This window comes from Bacillus rossius, chromosome 1 (genome assembly GCF_032445375.1).
Source record: "Bacillus rossius redtenbacheri isolate Brsri chromosome 1, Brsri_v3, whole genome shotgun sequence".
Taxonomy (NCBI): domain Eukaryota; kingdom Metazoa; phylum Arthropoda; class Insecta; order Phasmatodea; family Bacillidae; genus Bacillus; species Bacillus rossius.
The window spans coordinates 337,309,495-337,327,229 of record NC_086330.1 but is presented as its reverse complement, the minus strand read 5'-3'; the positions used below and the strand labels follow the sequence as shown (position 1 = coordinate 337,327,229).

Below are 17,735 nucleotides of genomic sequence, written 5' to 3'. Positions count from 1 at the left end.
TATTTTTGTTCTCCTGGCATACATGTTAGTTATTATTCATGCATGAACGTCTTAGCTTGAAACAAGATGGATGTCGTGCACACCCGTGTCCTACCGACGGGGGCAGCGCGCGCAGAGCGTGCCCTCCCCCCTCCCTGCTTCACCCCTTCACCCGTGGTGCGCGGAGCGATGTTTCCGCCGTGCCGTGCGGCTTACGTCTGGCTAGTTACCGCGCACCGCCGCATGGAGCGCTCAAGTCGTCCTGCCTGCCCCCTCGCCTGGCCCAAAAAAAAAATAACAGATGCACGCGCACTCGCTATCATAATCAAATAGAAAAAATAAATTTGTTTCATAAAAAAAATAGAATTTTTTTATACTTAATAAAATACAGAATTTCTAATCGCAACTAAATACATAAATATATTTTCACATAAATAAAAAAAAGGAGTACATTTACGTAAAAAATATTGTATGTGTTGCAGGTATTCAGTGCTTCTCCTTGCGTCGAGCTACTTCCCAGTGTGATCCGCTTGGAGAACGCCTGTCTGCCCTCTGGAGTTCCGTGCGGTTCTGCCACGTTTCCGGTCAGTACATAAAACATAGTAATTTTGACGTCAGTGTCTTTGCGCTGTCTTGAAAAAAAAAATTTCGAGTGCTAAGCCAGGTGGTCTCTTTTCTGTGTTGCAGGTTCCTGTGTGCTGTACGGCGTTCCAGCCCTCCTCGTTGTGCGTGCGTGCAGTACACACAGAGTCGTTCCTGTGTTCTTCTGGTGAGTTGAATTTAATTATTTTATGCGTGTGTGCTTGTTTCTGACGTTTTGTGTGTGCGTGTGTGTTTGTACGTGCGTGTAATTGTCTTTATGCAAGTGTATTTTGTTTGTGTGTAGGTGTGGTTGTAGTTATGCACGTGTATTTGTTTGTGTGCGCTCGTGGTTGTATTTATGCTCGTTTATTTGTTTGTGTGTGATAATTATGATGTTCTTGTTGCTATAATTTTCCGCCCGTGTTACAGACTTCATCATGAAGAGGACCGCGTCTGGTGTTCCCGTGGCAGCCGGCCAGCCCTCAGCATCGGGAGCCCTCCAGCCCTCGACATCGGGGCCAGCACAGGTATGTGCACCGTCACCAGGGAATGGGTGTGCGTACTGTGGCAAATTGTTTTCCGCTAGCCGTAGTGCCAGACGGCACGAGAAAGTGTGTGCAGAAAATCCTGGCCGCACTGTTAACAACCAGTGCCATACTTGCGGAATGTCGTTTTCACGAATGGATAATTTGAACCGTCATCTGTCAACATGTCGTGCCACTAGCAAGCACAGCTCAGGCACGAGATGCCAGTTTTGCGGGCAGGCATTTACATTTGCACATGATGCCAGACGCCACGAGAAGAGCCAGTGCTCATTCAACCCTGAGCGCATATCATTTACATGCACTACATGCCAGGGCGAATTCACACGTAAAGATACGCTGTTTGTGCACATCAAGACGTGCAAGGGCCTGGCTCCAAAGAGACGGTGCGTAGACGTGACCTCCGGCCTGCAACAGCCCGGCCCCAGCACTCGTCCGCAATACGTGGCGAGTGTGCCCGACCAGGCACAGCGAGACTTGGAGGCGCAAGCGCCTGACCAGGCTCAGGTTGACTTGGAGGCAGGCGGTTCCGGGTTCGTTGAGGCGGAGAGTGCGTTCCGCCGCAACCTAAAGACCTTAGTGGCAGTCAACAATGGTGCGACCAAAGATATTTGCACGTACCTGGGTGAAATGAAATATTACCTAATAAATCGCATTTCCCAGGAAGTACGTGAAAATGGCCCAGTGAAGTTCAATGTATGGCTTGAATGCGATTATGCCAAGCCCGCTCCCTTCGATGAAGGCGTGGACAAGAGGGCGTTCAAGACGAAGAATGTACCCATCTACGAAGAGAGCGACATTGAAGAGGCAGTAACAGAATGCATTGAGAAAATATGCAAGGAGGAGGAGGACTACGTCAGCAAGGGATCCGGGTGGACTCTGTCTGCAGTAAAGAAAATTCAGCTACGTTTCAACAAGTTAGTACCTCTTCGAGTCTCCTCCTACATTGATCTGCCTGCCGCCATCAGGAACAGGAAAGCAGTAATAAATCCCATGAACCTGGAAGATAACGAATGCTTCAAGTGGGCCATACTGGCGCGGTACGTGGAGGGGGTACATGCTGAACGTGTGGACAAGCGCTACCACGAGCTGCAAGGTAAATTTGATTTTTCAGGATTGGAGTTCCCTACCCCCCTCCACCAAATCAAAGTGTTTGAGCGAAACAACAAAGAAGTGTCTGTCAACGTCTACAGCATTGACGAGAACGACAAGATCGCGCCAGTGCGTGTGGGGAAGGAAGAAAAGCAACATCATTTCGACCTCCTGCTTCTGTCGAACGAAGATAGTAACTCTCATTTCTGCTATATTAAAAACTTCTCAAGACTCGTCAGGCCTCAGATCACTGCCCACAAAGAAAAAATCCATGTGTGTAAGAGGTGCTTCACCTATTATGATGACCAGCACCGAGTTTCAGGGCTGACAGGGCAGCAGTGTCTCGACGCGCACAAGAAATTCTGCAACACCCATGCTCCCGTGCGCGTCGAGATGCCTAAAGCTGACAAGAACGGCAAGCCACCTGTCATGGAATTCAAAAATTACCACCACATGACCAAGATGCCCATCGTCGTTTATGCGGATTTTGAGGCCATGCTCGTGCCCATCTCATCATGCCAGCCGGACCCCCAGCAATCAGGCACCTATGCATATCAAAAACATGAAGCATACAGTTATTGCATATATGTAAAGGTAGATACTGATGTGATCCCAGCCACGCTCACCGCCTCGCTGCCACAAGAGCCGATGCTATACAGGGGCCCGATGCTGAGGCAAAATTCGTGGAGGACATAGTCGATATTGGGAATCAGGTGAAGGAAATATACCAGACCAGCCTGCCCATGACGCCGCTGACGGCTCAAGAGAATGCCAGATTCGCCGCAGCCCATCAGTGCTGCTACTGTAATACAGTATTTACGGCTGATAATTATAAAGTCAAGGACCACGACCACTTCAGTGGAAAGTACCTTGGTGCCGCCTGCAACAGCTGCAATCTTCTGCGCAGGCGGCCCAAGAAGCTTGTTGTGTACTTCCACAACCTCAGCTACGACGAGAAGTTTATCATCAAGAAACTGGGCTACGACAACAAGGAAATATTCATAATCCCCCACACGCAGGAAAAAATGATAACATTTTCGAAAAGTCTGGGCAACAAATTCTCCGTACAGTTTATCGACACATTCAGGTTCATGGCAAGAAGTTTGGCGTCCCTCGCGTCGTACCTGCTAGCCGACAAATTCAAAAAGACTTCGAAATATTTCACACCAGAAGAAATGTCCCTCGTCACGAGAAAGGGTATATTCCCCTATGATTATGTTTCCAGCTGGGAGAAACTGGACGAGCCACAACTGCCTGCAAAGGAAGATTTTTACAATATGTTAAATGACAGCCATATCAGTGAAGAGGATTATCATCATGCGCAGGCAGTGTGGAACAAGTTCGGCTGTGTGACCCTGGGCGAGTACAGCGACGTATATTTAAAGACAGACGTGCTGCTTCTTGCAGACGTTTTCGAGAACTTTCGTCAGCTCTGTCTCGACACGTACGGGCTTGACTGCAGCCACTACGTCAGCTCCCCAGGGTTCACGTTCGACGCCATGTTGAAACAGACGCAGGTACGACTAGAGCTTATAACCGACTATGACATGTATATGTTCATCGAGGCTGGGATCAGGGGTGGGGTGGCACAAGTGGTCAAGCGCCACTGCAAGGCCAACAACGTCTGCCTTCCCCGCACCTACGATCCCAGCCAGTCGTCGAAGCACATACTCTATCTGGACGCCAACAACCTCTACGGATGGGCCATGTCGCTGCCGCTGCCAGTCAGAAGCTTCAGGTGGGTGGGTGCTGATATCGACGTGATGACGATACCTGACGAGGGGCGGATGGGGTACATCCTAGAAGTTGATGTAGAGTATCCGTCCGCCCTCCACGAGGAACATAAGGACCTGCCTTTCCTGCCCGTCAACCAGTGCCCGCCCGGCTCGAGACAAACTAAATTAATGACAACTCTCGAGCATAAGGAAAATTACATCATTCATTATAGAAACCTGAAGCAAGCTCTCCAGCACGGACTGCAAATAAAGAAAATTCATAGAGTACTTCAATTTGAGCAGCGTGCGTGGATGAAGTCCTATATTGAAAAAAATACGATTATGAGACAACATGCTACAAATGATTTCGAGAAGGAATTCTTCAAGCTGGCAAATAACTCCTGCTTTGGCAAGCTCATGGAAAATAAATTCAAGCGGCAGCGTATGGAGCTCGTATGCAGCGAGGCGAGGCTCCGAAAGGTTATTGCCAAGCCAGCGTTCCAGGACCGAACCATTTTGGACGAAGACCTATCGCTAATAAAACTCCAACATGAGAAAATATATCTTGACCGCCCTATATATGCGGGGTTCTCGGTCCTGGACTTGTCCAAAACGCTCATGTATAATTTCCACTATGATGTGATGAAGACAAGATATAAGGACAACATTTCGCTGGCGTACATGGATACGGACAGTTTCATCTACGAAATCAAGACGCGCAATTTCTACCAGGACCTGGCCGACGACTCTGCGCTCATGAGCGTGTTTGACACGAGCGCGTATCCCATTGGTCACCCCTGCTACTCACCCACCAATAAAAAAGTGGTGGGCAAATTCAAGGACGAGTGCAATGGGGTGACGATGGAGGAGTTTGTCGGCCTCCGAGCAAAGCTATATACATACAGATATGGGGAAACGATTACAAAGAGAGCAAAAGGAATACAAAAGTGCGTTGTAAAAAATAAAATATTATTTGAAGATTTCCTCGAGGTCCTGGAGGAACACACAACAAAGCGCGCGCAAGTCCGATCCATACGGTCGCACCAAATGACATTATACACAGAATGCTCGAATAAAATATCACTCTCATGGTACGATGATAAACGCATAATATGCGATGATGGTATACACACATTACCATATGGCTACAATGGTTAATGTTATTTTAACCGTACCGCAGTATTTATGCAAAAAGGTATTTTTTTCCTTCCACGAAAAAAGGAACTGAACAAATAACATGAAATGTTGAAACTGGTGTCTGTGCTCGTACGTTTCGCGCAGTGTTCTCTGACGGTGTCCCAGGCTGTTGTGGTAGCCGAGAAGAAGACCCTGACGGGAATCTGTACCGTGATGTACGAGTATAGGACTAGTGTTTGCCACTTGGTAGCCACCCATGTCTCTGTTGATTTGGTGTACATAGCCTTCGTCGATGGATTTTTCATCGTTGGTTTCCTGAGTCCGCTCGTCGTAATTATGTTGCACCCACACTCTTTCGTGGTGCTTTTTTTTGTTTTTTTTTTTACACCTAGATTTTTGGTCTTCTGGTGCTATTTTTTCCTTGATTTCTTGCACTCCACACTGTTTCGTGGTGCGATTCGTTTTGTTCATGCACCTACACACTGTTTCGTGGTGCTTATTTGGTTGGTTGGTTGGGATGGTGGTTGGTTGGTTTTAAGCATCCTCGTTGTTTGTGGTGCTGTGCTCTCTTGGTTGGTTGGTTGGGATGGAAGTGGTGGTTTTATGCACCTGCGTTGATTTGTGGTGCTACTTTTTTGGTTGGTTGGTTGGGATGGAAGTGGTGGTTTTATGCACCTACATTGTTTTGTGGTGCAAGCATTTTCTTGGTTGGTTGGTTGGGATGGTGGTTGGTTGGTTTTAAGCATCCTCGTTGTTTGTGGTGCTACGTTTTTTCTTGGTTGGTTGGTTGGGTTGGAAGTGGTGGTGTTTTGCATCCTCGTTGTTTTGTGGTGCTGCATTTTCTTGGTTGGTTGGTTGGGTTGGAAGTGGTGGTGTTTTGCATCCTCGTTGTTTTGTGGTGCTGCATTTTCTTGGTTGGTTGGTTGGGTTGGAAGTGGTGGTGTTTTGCATCCTCGTTGTTTTGTGGTGCTGCATTTTCTTGGTTGGTTGGGTTGGAAGTGGTGGTGTTTTGCATCCTCGTTGTTTTGTGGTGCAAGCATTTTCTTGGTTGGTTGGTTGGGTTGGAAGTGGTGGTGTTTTGCACCTACGTTGATTTGTGGTGCTACGTTTTTTCTTGGTTGGTTGGTTGGGTTGGAAGTGGTGGTGTTTTGCATCCTCGTTGTTTTGTGGTGCTGCATTTTCTTGGTTGGTTGGTTGGGTTGGAAGTGGTGGTGTTTTGCATCCTCGTTGTTTGTGATGCTACGTTTTTTCTTGGTTGGTTGGTTGGGTTGGAAGTGGTGGTGTTTTGCATCCTCGTTGTTTGTGATGCTACATTTTTTGGTTGGTTGGTTGGGTTGGAAGTGGTGGTGTTTTGCACCTGCGTTGATTAGTGGTGCTGCGTTTTTTGGTTGGTTGGTTGGGTTGGAAGTGGTGGTGTTTTGCATCCTCGTTGTTTGTGGTGCTACGTTTTTTCTTGGTTGGTTGGTTGGGATGGAAGTGGTGGTTTTTATGCACCCACGTTGTTTGTGGTGCTACGTTTTTTGGTTGGTTGGTTGGGTTGGAAGTGGTGGTTTTATGCACCCACGTTGTTTTGTGGTGCTGCATTTTTTGGTTGGTTGGTTGGGTTGGAAGTGGTGGTTTTATGCACCTACGTTGTTTGTGGTGCTACGTTTTTTGGTTGGTTGGTTGGGATGGAAGTGGTGGTTTTATGCACCTACGTTGATTTGTGGTGCTACGTTTTTTGGTTGGTTGGTTGGGATGGAAGTGGTGGTTTTATGCACCTACGTTGTTTTTGTGGTGCAAGCATTTTCTTGGTTGGTTGGTTGGGATGGAAGTGGTGGTTTTATGCACCTACGTTGTTTTTGTGGTGCTTCTTTTTTGGTTGGTTGGTTGGGGTGGAAGTGGTGGTTTTATGCACCTACGTTGATTTGTGGTGCTGCGTTTTTTGGTTGGTTGGTTGGGTTGGAAGTGGTGGTGTTTTGCACCTACGTTGATTTGTGGTGCTTCTTTTTTGGTTGGTTGGTTGGGATGGCAGTGGTGGTGTTTTGCATCCTCGTTGTTTTGTGGTGCTGCGTTTTTTGGTTGGTTGGTTGGGATGGCAGTGGTGGTTTATGCACCTACGTTCATTTGTGGTGCTGCGTTTTTTGGTTGGTTGGTTGGGTTGGAAGTGGTGGTGTTTTGCACCTACGTTGATTTGTGGTGCTGTGCTCTCTTGGTTGGTTGGTTGGGATGGAAGTGGTGGTGTTTTGCATCCACGTTGTTTGTGGTGCTGTGCTCTCTTGGTTGGTTGGTTGGGATGGAAGTGGTGGTTTTATGCATCCACGTTGTTTGTGGTGCTGTGCTCTCTTGGTTGGTTGGTTGGGATGGAAGTGGTGGTGTTTGCATCCTCGTTGTTTGTGGTGCAAGAATTTTTTTTACACTGATGAGTTTTTTTACACCGATACGTTTTTTTACACTCATGCGTTTTACACTGATGTGTTTTACACTGAGGCGCTTTACACTCTTGCGTTTTACACTGATGCGTTTTACACCAATTCGTTTTTTTACGCCAATGCTTTTTTTACACCAATGCGTTTTTTTTATGTATCGATGGGCTCCTAACATCGATGGTGTCCTAATGATGGGGTCACTGCGATGGGCTCCTATCATCGATGGGGTCATGACGTTGGGCTCCTTACATCGGTGGTGTCATGTCGATGGTGTCAACGCTGGACTGTTACGCCGCTGGGTTCCACATTCGTTGGCATGCAAGATTTCGGCGTTGTGTGTCAACGTTGGACTGTTACGCCGCTGGGTTCCTCAGTCGATGACATGCAAGATTTCGGCGTTGTTACATCGTTGTTACTGGTCAATTTCAGTGTTTGTATGTGACATATGATAGTTTAAGCACGTGCTTTGTGTCAATGTATCATATGCTAGTTCTTTCTGGTAGGCTTGCATCGTTGTAATGGGCCACGGCTAAATAGAGACGTTGTTCATAAGTACTTGACTACATATGTGGTGTATATTGCATATGGGGCAAGGGGCTTGTGCGTGACCAGCCTGTTTAGCGGTGTCGGTCTCAAGCCCGTTCCGAACACAGAGAGCTGCGATGCAAGCTTTTTGTTTGGTTACTAATATTCTGTTTAAGTATTTAGCAGGTGAGCAGTTGCTGAGATGGAGAGAGAGAGATTCAGCGTGAGGAGAGAGAGCTGGTGAGATGGAGAGAGAGACGGCGGGACGAGAATGGTCTGCTGGGAGAGAGAGAGGAAGAGACCTGCGAATCTACACACATGCATACATGTTAAATAAAATATGGATATATATTTAATTGTATATGTTAACGAAAATATATCTGTAAAATTTTTGAACTTTGAGTTTTATTTCTATACTACTAATACCCTTGTTTTTTAAATTGCTAATTTTTTAATATAATTTATGCTTGGAATTTAATTGCTGAAAATAATGTAAAATGATTATTATATTTTAATTTTTTTTCGAAAGAGTATAATAAATAGACTTTACAAAAAGAAATACAATGAAATAAAGGTGAAAAGAATAAAACAAATACATTGGTTTATATATATTTTATTTACATAATTCCATCAGCAGATGACATTGGAAACAATATTTACAATTGTAATAAGGAATAACAAAAATTAAACATCACTGTAGTAATAAGGATGCTCATAGAGCCACAGTTTCAGTAACTGACTATTGCAATGTGCACAGTGGAAACCATTATAAAATTTATCGCACTTTTCAATTTGGTTTCCGTACATCTTTAACAGTTTGTTGAAGCCAGGACAGTTGCCTTGTTTACGTAGGTCAATTACATTGCCACTACACAAATCACTCACAATACATTTCTGTTCATTACCACGGACGTAAACAACGTCGTCTTCCGGCTCGACGAGGTCACGTAGCACAGATGTAAGTTGTTCATAGTCCACATCACCTTCATTCCACGAGAATCCGTTCACTTCATAGGTGAGACGTCGGTTCTCGCGCTGAGAGAATCTGTCTAGCTTAGTCCAGTCACACGGCGGTTTAAAGATGTATTCGATAGTCTTGACTTCGTCACCGCCAATGACGGACGTCAAGGACAGTTGCTTCACTACAGGCCCCTTTTGGGACGTAAGACACTGGACGTTGACAAGAAAGAGTGTCATATTGTCATTACTCACAGTTACGCATACGACGAGGCTGGAGTGACGTGGCTAAGATGCTGGCTCTGCAGAAATGCTGGAGTGGTACCTAGATGCCGACTGTGGCACGGCGCTCAGGATCTAGGCTGCTGCTGCCGCCGCCGCACATCTCGTCGCATCTTGCACCATGATTTCATGTGTGGTGTGTCGGGGACGCTGGAGCTTCCTCTGTCGCACTCGGTGCATGGTAGACAGTCTTGGATGTCTGGGTCTAGCTGCAGGTACACCGGCAGGAACTTGTAGACGTATCTTATCTCTTGAGGGGCGTATACCAGGAGAAACTCCTTTGGTAGATAGGGTAACTCCGTCTCCTTATCCAGTGCCGCAAGCGTGCGCACTTTACCATATTCTAAGATGGCTGACAAGATCTTTGCTCCGCTCGCACAACAAGCATACATCGTCTTTCCTTCAGGATGGGAGCGACTGCAAAACTGACGGCTCCCGGGTCCTGCGACCGGTATTTATAGGCTAAAAGGTAGAATAGGGGTGAGGAGGAGGGTAGGGGTGGGAATGACGGTAAAGTGAGGGAGGGAGTGGTGGAGGAGGGTGGCTATTACGATAAAAAATAATAATAAATTAAAAAAGGGGAGGGGTTGGTCGTCATGTGCGAGAAAAATAATTTTTTTAGGAAGGGGGGGGGGGGGAGTGTAAGTTCGTATATGCGTTGGTAAGAAGTGGTGGGGGTCAGTCTGCTAGCACCCACCATTGAGGAAGGAGCCTGTCGCCATTTTTAATTTTTTTTGACCTCGTCGGGTTCGAACCGAGGACTCCAAACTCCGTGTCGTTAATGTATGATTTTTAAATATTTTTTATTAAAATTTTATTAATTGATTTTTTTTATTATTTTTAAAAAAAATTTCATTAAAATCGGATAATAAATAAAAAAGTTAAAGATGGCGGCCGTAACGGAAATTGCAACGGTGACGTCATCATCCAATATGGCGGAAAACACATCACCGGAATTTTCTAGAACACAATGACGTAATCCAAAATGGCGGATCCAAGATGGCGGATCCAAAATGGCCGCCGGGGTCAAGGTCAAGGTCACGACCATCCAAGATGGCCGCTGTGACGTCACAATCCAAGATGGCGGACACCGGCACCTCAGCCAGAAGCCAGTCCCAGGCGCCCCTATTATATACTACTCTTAACCACTCTCCTATGGCGGGTCTCTGCCTTCCCTGCCTCCCCACGTATTATTGACACAAAGTATCAAAAACACTTACTTACATTTCTGCGCACAGTAAAGCGTGAGAACTGTACTCGTCGTGTCAATGTCCATCACTAAGGATGTCATTGTGCTTAAAGAATCTACTCATTAATCTTGGAATGGAGTATAGCTGTCAAAAACCAACAACATGTTTCATAAATCTTTCTTTTAATGTTTCTTTCTCCTCTCTGAAAAACTAGGCACAAAATAAATAAACTTTTGTCTCTGAACAGTAATAGCCATTTACGGCTCGCAGATTGGAATACACAATTCATACAAAATAGAGCCTCTTAAATTGACAATAGAAAACAAAAATATTTGCATAAGCTGGAATAATCTTCCTGAAATTAACAAAGGTTACAAGCTACTTCTTACGATCACTAAGTGAAGGCCAAAACAACGTGGTTATCATACAAGAATATCATACAAAAACGTGACAGTTTCATTTTCGTTACAGAGCTCAACGCAAACAGAGAGCATGGGCCGTAAGATATACTAATGCACATGCCGTCTCTTCGGCTTCACTGCTATACTCTGTCCTAGTGTTCTTACGAAACTTCATTAATAAGCATGCATCTGCAAACTTGAAACTTTAACCTTGCGTCCTAGAGGCCGTAGTTCAGCTATTTGCAAGTGCGTAAGAGAGCAGACGCTGATAGCAAAATGTTCATTACATAACGCATACAACTTCATTCGTCTGCATACCTACACGTATCAAGCAACTACAGGCGAAACATAACTATACAAAACTTTACACAGATTTACAAGAATCTTAATCCTCACGTTCTCTGAGTAAAAATAAGCTAACTCATAAGACACTAACTCCTTACAACACCTTTTAATACTAATGCAGAGGTATGGCATAACCGGGATCTACTGACTTTACATTCCTCTGCGTGTATAAACTACAACATTCAGAACGTTTTTTTACTAGCATAAAGCAACTGTCATACGGCAAGTGTCATAGTCAGCATTGTGTAACCTGGACGACAACCACCCCAGAGCATCGTTACCAAAACACCCCGGTTCAACATTAAAACGCGTCAAACCACGTCACCGCGGCTCGCTCACAAAGCTACGAAAGTACAACACCCTTCAAACAAACCACCCCCAGTCACGGCACGCAGTAATGCCCAAAGCACGAACAACATATATCGCGCGCATACGACGAAGCTATTCCGACTTCAACACGTCTCGTCACGTTAGAAATATGCAGATACAACAAGTCTCTCATAAAGGTCCAAGTCGTAGCTAATGTCACTGACCCTGTGGCTGTATGAGCCTGAAGTGTGTAAAGGGCTTACCCAAGCGCGCCGCTATCGGGCATAACGACCCCCTCTTAGCTAAACCTACCAGCCTCGTCAGGAGCTCGACGAGGAAGAAACTAGTGAACTTTGCCACCGCCCTGAGCAAAACAATCTACCCAAACCACGCATGCGCAGACGAGTCTCAAGGAAAAATCCCTACTCCATAGAGGTCTCCCAAACAGGAGGGGGAAAGGGGAGGAGAAGCGCATATCTATGCGTCTCGGCGCGCTGTCTGAACAAGTCCGTCTTCCGCCCTGCTACCGGCGCAACATCGAGCGCCCCGCTCCTGGCCTACCCTACACTTGCTCGGGCCAATAGGCCCCACAGGGAGGGAGAGGAAATGTCTGTCCTACACAGTGGCGCTTGGACACGCTCTCCGTTCATATCACCTCTATGGTCCGTCCGCCCATGACCGTACACGCTCGCGCAAAGATCTCCACTTCCCATCACGCCGTTTGGGAAGGGGGGAAATATCGTGTTGTTGTCTTTCGATACAGATACTTTTGAACTCGATTCTTTATAACTGATACTTTTACAATGCGAGTCATAAATATGTGTTTTGAAGTTATTTTGAACTGAAAAAAAAAATCTGACAGTATGGGTCAGATTCACCAAGTTACATTGCCTTTTTCATTTATTGTCAATTAAGCGAGTTAGTGAGAGAGAGTTAAAAAACATTTACAATGATTTTTTTGTCAGTTTCTTAGGCAAGTGTGTGAAGCCATTTTTTTTTTCCTGAAGCTAATTGTTGTACCATATTGGTTAGACGCCCAAAACATTGGCTGAAGGGTAGTGTTCGCATTGTGACTGTTTTTTAACGACGGTGATTCTAATTCATACTTACTAACCATCTTCAGACATAATCAAGCTCCATTTTCGCAATTCTTTGGGTGGAATAATATGGCGGCGACGAGGCTAAAAAGTGACCTCAACTGAGGCTAAAAAGTGACCTCAACTACGTCACTGATTCGGGAAGAAGTTTCAACGGCCAAATGATAAGCCGTGTTGTAAATCACTCGACTAGCTGCGTACCACTGACGGACGAATGTGTGACAGATGGACAGATGTCTGACGGAAGCGAAAGGCTATTGTAATCCCGGCACTGAAGAGGATCAGTTCTCTCAGTCTCTGATTATTTTTTTTAATTTCTTCCTATGATTTTAATTTTGTTTTATTCATCCAAATTTCTAGCATGACGAAGCAAAATAAATAATTTATCTATTTTTCTATAATTTGTTACTACGCGATATCTGTTGACAGGTTAGAGTGCAGAACAGACGGGAGAAACTAGATGATCAAAGTCGACAGCTAATATTAAATCAGCAAACGTACACTCGCATCATAAGTGGCCAGAGCTAGGTCGTACGCCGTGTAAAACCATAACATACAATACGGAAGCTGTACTTCAAAGTTGTGCCTTAATATTTGAAAAGGAGAGGGTGGGAACAAGATTGCTTAACGTCTCGTCAACATCTGGAACAACATTAAAGACGATGAGGGGCGATGAGACGAGAACAGAGCACAGCGGGATGTATGTGGTGGGGGAAACGGGAGACACCCGATAAAACACACCGGCTCAAGGTAACGTTCGCCACGTTTGCAAAAATCTGGATTGGGTACCCAGTTGGAATTGAGCCCAATAGCTTTAGAGGGAGAAGAGTAATTGTCTTTAAAAAAAACTCGCGGATACATTTGCGATTTCCACACATCTTTGTTATGCTTCTCAAGGATGACTCTGAGCCAATTAAAAACCATGAGCAAAGAAAACACCGAATAACAGGCATCCCAGTTATTAGTCAGGGTTCCTAATCACTTCAGCCAATTTCTCTGTATCATCATAGTATATCTAACATGTATACTACAATACACATTACTATCAAAACACACTTAAATAAACATAAATAACATGCAAAAATTTACTGTAATATGTTTTCCTGCACAATAAACAGTTTGCACTGTTACCATTCCTATGAAAATTACGTAACCAATCGTGCCAGTCAGTATGGAAAATAAAACAAACAAACCTGTATATTTAAACCGATACAACCGACAAGGACTATCGATATTTGAATGTGCTTCAAATTAATACCCAGTTGCTTGTATCCTGTACGGTTGTTTAATGTAATATATATATATATACACACACACACACACACACACATACGGAATTTCAACAGCATACACATTTGTGATCAAAATACATTCTGTTTGAATATATTTAGTTACTACACATGTACAATTACTTAAAACTGTCTTGTTAGTTAAATATTTTCGATTTCCCTGTGTATTACAGATTTCGAAGCCAACTTTGAGTGTTTCCTATCGTCCAGATTTTACCTGTCTACGGGGATCATGGCAGGTCTTAAAAAGTCGGTAGTCAGTGAGAAAGTGATATGAAAGTGATATTTACCCCAATATGTAGAGCATCGTGGAGTCTATTTTAGAGGCCACTGAACCCATAGATTTTTTGTCCCTATTTAATTTGGTCAAACTAAAACAGGGGGACGCGCCACAACACCGAAATACCACAACGCCGAACTTACAATAACGCCGAAAACCATAACGCCGAATGCCAAATTGACTACAACGCCGACAGCTAGAAAACTGCTGACTACAACGCCGACAGCTAGAAAACTGCTGTGTACCACAACGCCGAAATACATTAACGCCGAAAAATGTCATTGCAGGACTGCCACAAAGGTTGGGTTAGGTAAGGTTAGCACACAAATTCATTCAGTTGTTTTTCATTTTGCTCCTGTGGTCCCCCCTCCCCGCAGCAACATTTTTCGGCGTTACTGTATTTCGGCGTTGTGGTATACACAGCAGTTTTCTAGCTGTCGGCGTTGCGGTCAATTTGGCATTCGGCGTTATGGTATTCAGCGTTATTGTACGTTCGGCGTTGTGGTATTTTGGCGTTGTGGTAACGACCCCTAAAACAGCGTCTCGCGCAAAAAAAAAAAGTTCCGCGCGAATATGGCATGCGGGAAAGGAGTCGTCGCGGAAGCTGCACCAAATGCACGATCCGCACCGACTGCACAGCTGTTTCCTCGAAAAGGACTGTGAGGACTGGCAGTACGTCGTTTCCGGCGGCTGGCATTCCGCGCAGACCGCAGAGCGCCCGCGTTCACGGAGCAAACGTCATCGGCGCCACAATGCGACTGCACGTCCTCTTTCCTGGCTGCTCCCAGACGACCACGACACGGGCTTGATGGGTTCTAGCCCCGTCGAGAGCCGAGAGTTCACCGACGTTTCGGATCCACACATTGCAGTCGCCATCTTCAGGGTAGTAGTCTCCAACCGAGGGTCACGTTAAGTTCGCTTTTCTTTAAAACACTCTCGCCTGGTCGGCTGCAGTGGCAGCCAATAATCTCAGGCGAGGGTATTTAAGTGATAAGAGAACTTGCAAGATCCTCGGTGAGAGACTGCTACCCTGGAAGATGGCTAATCCAATGACAGCCGAAACGTCGGTGAACATTTCGCCTTGACGCATCCACAAGCCAAGAAAACTCTTACAATGAGTTGCGAACGCATTCAATAATTTCCAGTTCCTCGGTAATAACAATGTACGTTTCAAATGAAACCAAGGATGACTGTTCATCTTGCAGCACAACCTGGATCTAGACACATAGTCATCTATTAATTAAAAAATTATATTTAGGAATGCAAACGATACATCTAAGTGAGTGTAAGCTACGTTATTGAAGACACCTTAATACTGCCGATTATTTGAAAGAGCCTATTTTTACAAGTGAACCAATGATACATGAGTTCACACCTGCAAAATTCGCGTTATTGTTTGACGACAGTCTTAGAATGCAAAAGTTTGTATACTTGTTTGTCCCTGTTCATTGGACCACGCGTTCTGACATCCATGAAAGACTAGAAGCCAATAAATACATACATCGAGTTGATCACACACAAGTTCGTGAATTCCATCCTGGCGCCACAAAGTAACGTGAAATATGCAAGTCTCTACTAATGACCTACAGTTTTTTATGTTAAAATATTTGTAACAATATTTCCCTGTTATCTGTCTCAGTAAAGGAAAGAACTACAGTTATGGTAAATATAACACAAAGGATTCAAACCACTGAAAGGCATTTCTTTACTTATATTCCAAGAATTCAACACGAAAAGTTTATTATAATTTAAAGGAGTTCAAACGTAAAAATAGAGTTAGACTAGTAGAACAAGTCCAACTTTAAAATGAAGAGATATAGTAGAAGGTATGAAATGTGCAAATGTATGGTTTTGCATCGGAAGGCTGTGAAAAAATCAAACGCAACGGGACTTATAATATTATCCGAATCACTTGTGTGAACAAATATGTAATCATAAATTGAGTAATGTTGGGGCGAGAGGGAGAGAGAGAACAGAGGAATAGAAATAAGAAAAAGAGAATGAGAGAGGGAGAGAAGGGGTTGCAGGTAAACTCAAACCACCGACCCTTTTCACGACGAGTGGAACGGCTCAGTAGTCACGGATAACGAACATATCTTACAGTACATACAAGAACTGCAGAGGTCGAAAAACGTTCGAATAAGTTAAGTGATGTATAGCATGTGTAGCATGTGCTACTAATGGAGAGTTGGAAAGATCAGCGCATAGACACTTGCGTCAAAATAGTCTATGGGGACTAATAAAAATAATACACACGTATTTCACAGCTTGGTCCATTCACTCTCCACAAACATATCCCTAAAATCATTTTGTAATTACAACTGTGGGGTCACACATTAACGTAAGCGGATAGCACAAGTTGGTACTGGTTCCACAAAAAAGTCACACACCTCATGATTTAGAATTCAATCCACTGAAAATTCCTTACAACTATAATACAAGAAGAAATTATGCTAAAGATCGTATAGATTACGCAGATGCAACAACATGTATCCCCAAATCACAAAAAAAAAAAAAAAAAAAAGTGTTTATTTAGCAAAGCTGTTGTGGAGTAAAATAGCCAACGTAGAATTGAAATTCGAGATTTTTAATATATTTTTAATTGCACATACAAAGTGTCCAGCGAAAACAACAAACAGAATTCCCTGTCTTTCCCGAACTTATCAGGTTCTTTTATATTTTTTCCCTAACTAAATATGTAATATTTCTATACAAAAATCCACCGATAAAAATTTTTGCGCTACATTCTAGCACTATCATCTGCCCTGGTCACTAAGAGATTCTTCAATGACGTGACATAACTGCTTTAACAGTAAACAAAAGCCCGGAAACTATGCACAAATTTTTTTTACCCTTACATCATACTCCGAGACATCGACAAATGAAAAAAAAAAATCTCGGCCTAACAACCACATCAGCAGTGAATTAAGCAAAGTTAATGGGTTAGCGGTAAATAAAGAGCGAGCCTTTTGTATAACCAGTTCATTTACGACCCGGGGGGGGGGGGGGGACAAAAATAGTCGGAGGAATCGTTATGTTGCCCATCATGTACTTATATCACACTAGTTTCCGCAGCTAGGCAGCTGTTGTGTGATCTCTCCTGAGTCAGTCTGCCAAGTGGCGTCATCCAAAAAAGACGAGTGTGGTTTCTCTGGCGCGTGCGTGCGTGTGTCTCTTTGGTGCACAAAAAAATGGCTGAAGTTTTCCTTGCGTTCTTGGCGAGTAATACAAAAAAAAAACTAGGATCACGACTGCACTAAAAAAAACACACACAGAGCTACCTGAGAAACTACCTCGTCGTTTTCGGATGGCGCAAATGGTAGACTGACTCAGGAAAACCGATGCTACAAGTACATAATGCGCAACATTACGATTACGGTTATTTTTGGGTCCCCCTCGTAAGTTTCTAGAACTAAAATAGATTTCCCTGACTACTCACTGATATTTTTTTTCAGACATAGCCAAAACCCCTCGACTACGCCAGGCTTATTATTATTATTTTTTAAGTTTTCCTTTAAGCTGGACACCACGATATTGCATAAAATTGTTCGCCCAGCGGACAAGCGATATTCCTGATGGATGTTTTTACGTAACGGACGTGTTGT

General features: G+C 44.2%; 2 protein-coding genes across 5 annotated transcripts in view; one reads left to right on the top strand and one right to left on the bottom strand.

Moving 5' to 3' along the window:
- Positions 1 to 17,735, bottom strand: part of LOC134528097 (focal adhesion kinase 1) — a 386,174-nt gene that overhangs the window by 297,977 nt on the left and 70,462 nt on the right. The gene's annotated exons all lie outside the window — the stretch shown is intronic.
- On the top strand, positions 468 to 4,877 carry LOC134528094 (uncharacterized). Its single transcript, XM_063361348.1, has 3 exons — positions 468 to 563; positions 667 to 748; positions 991 to 4,877. Exon 3 carries the CDS (start codon positions 999 to 1,001, stop codon positions 2,889 to 2,891), a length of 1,893 nt encoding a protein of 630 aa, XP_063217418.1. The 5' UTR covers positions 468 to 563; positions 667 to 748; positions 991 to 998; the 3' UTR covers positions 2,892 to 4,877.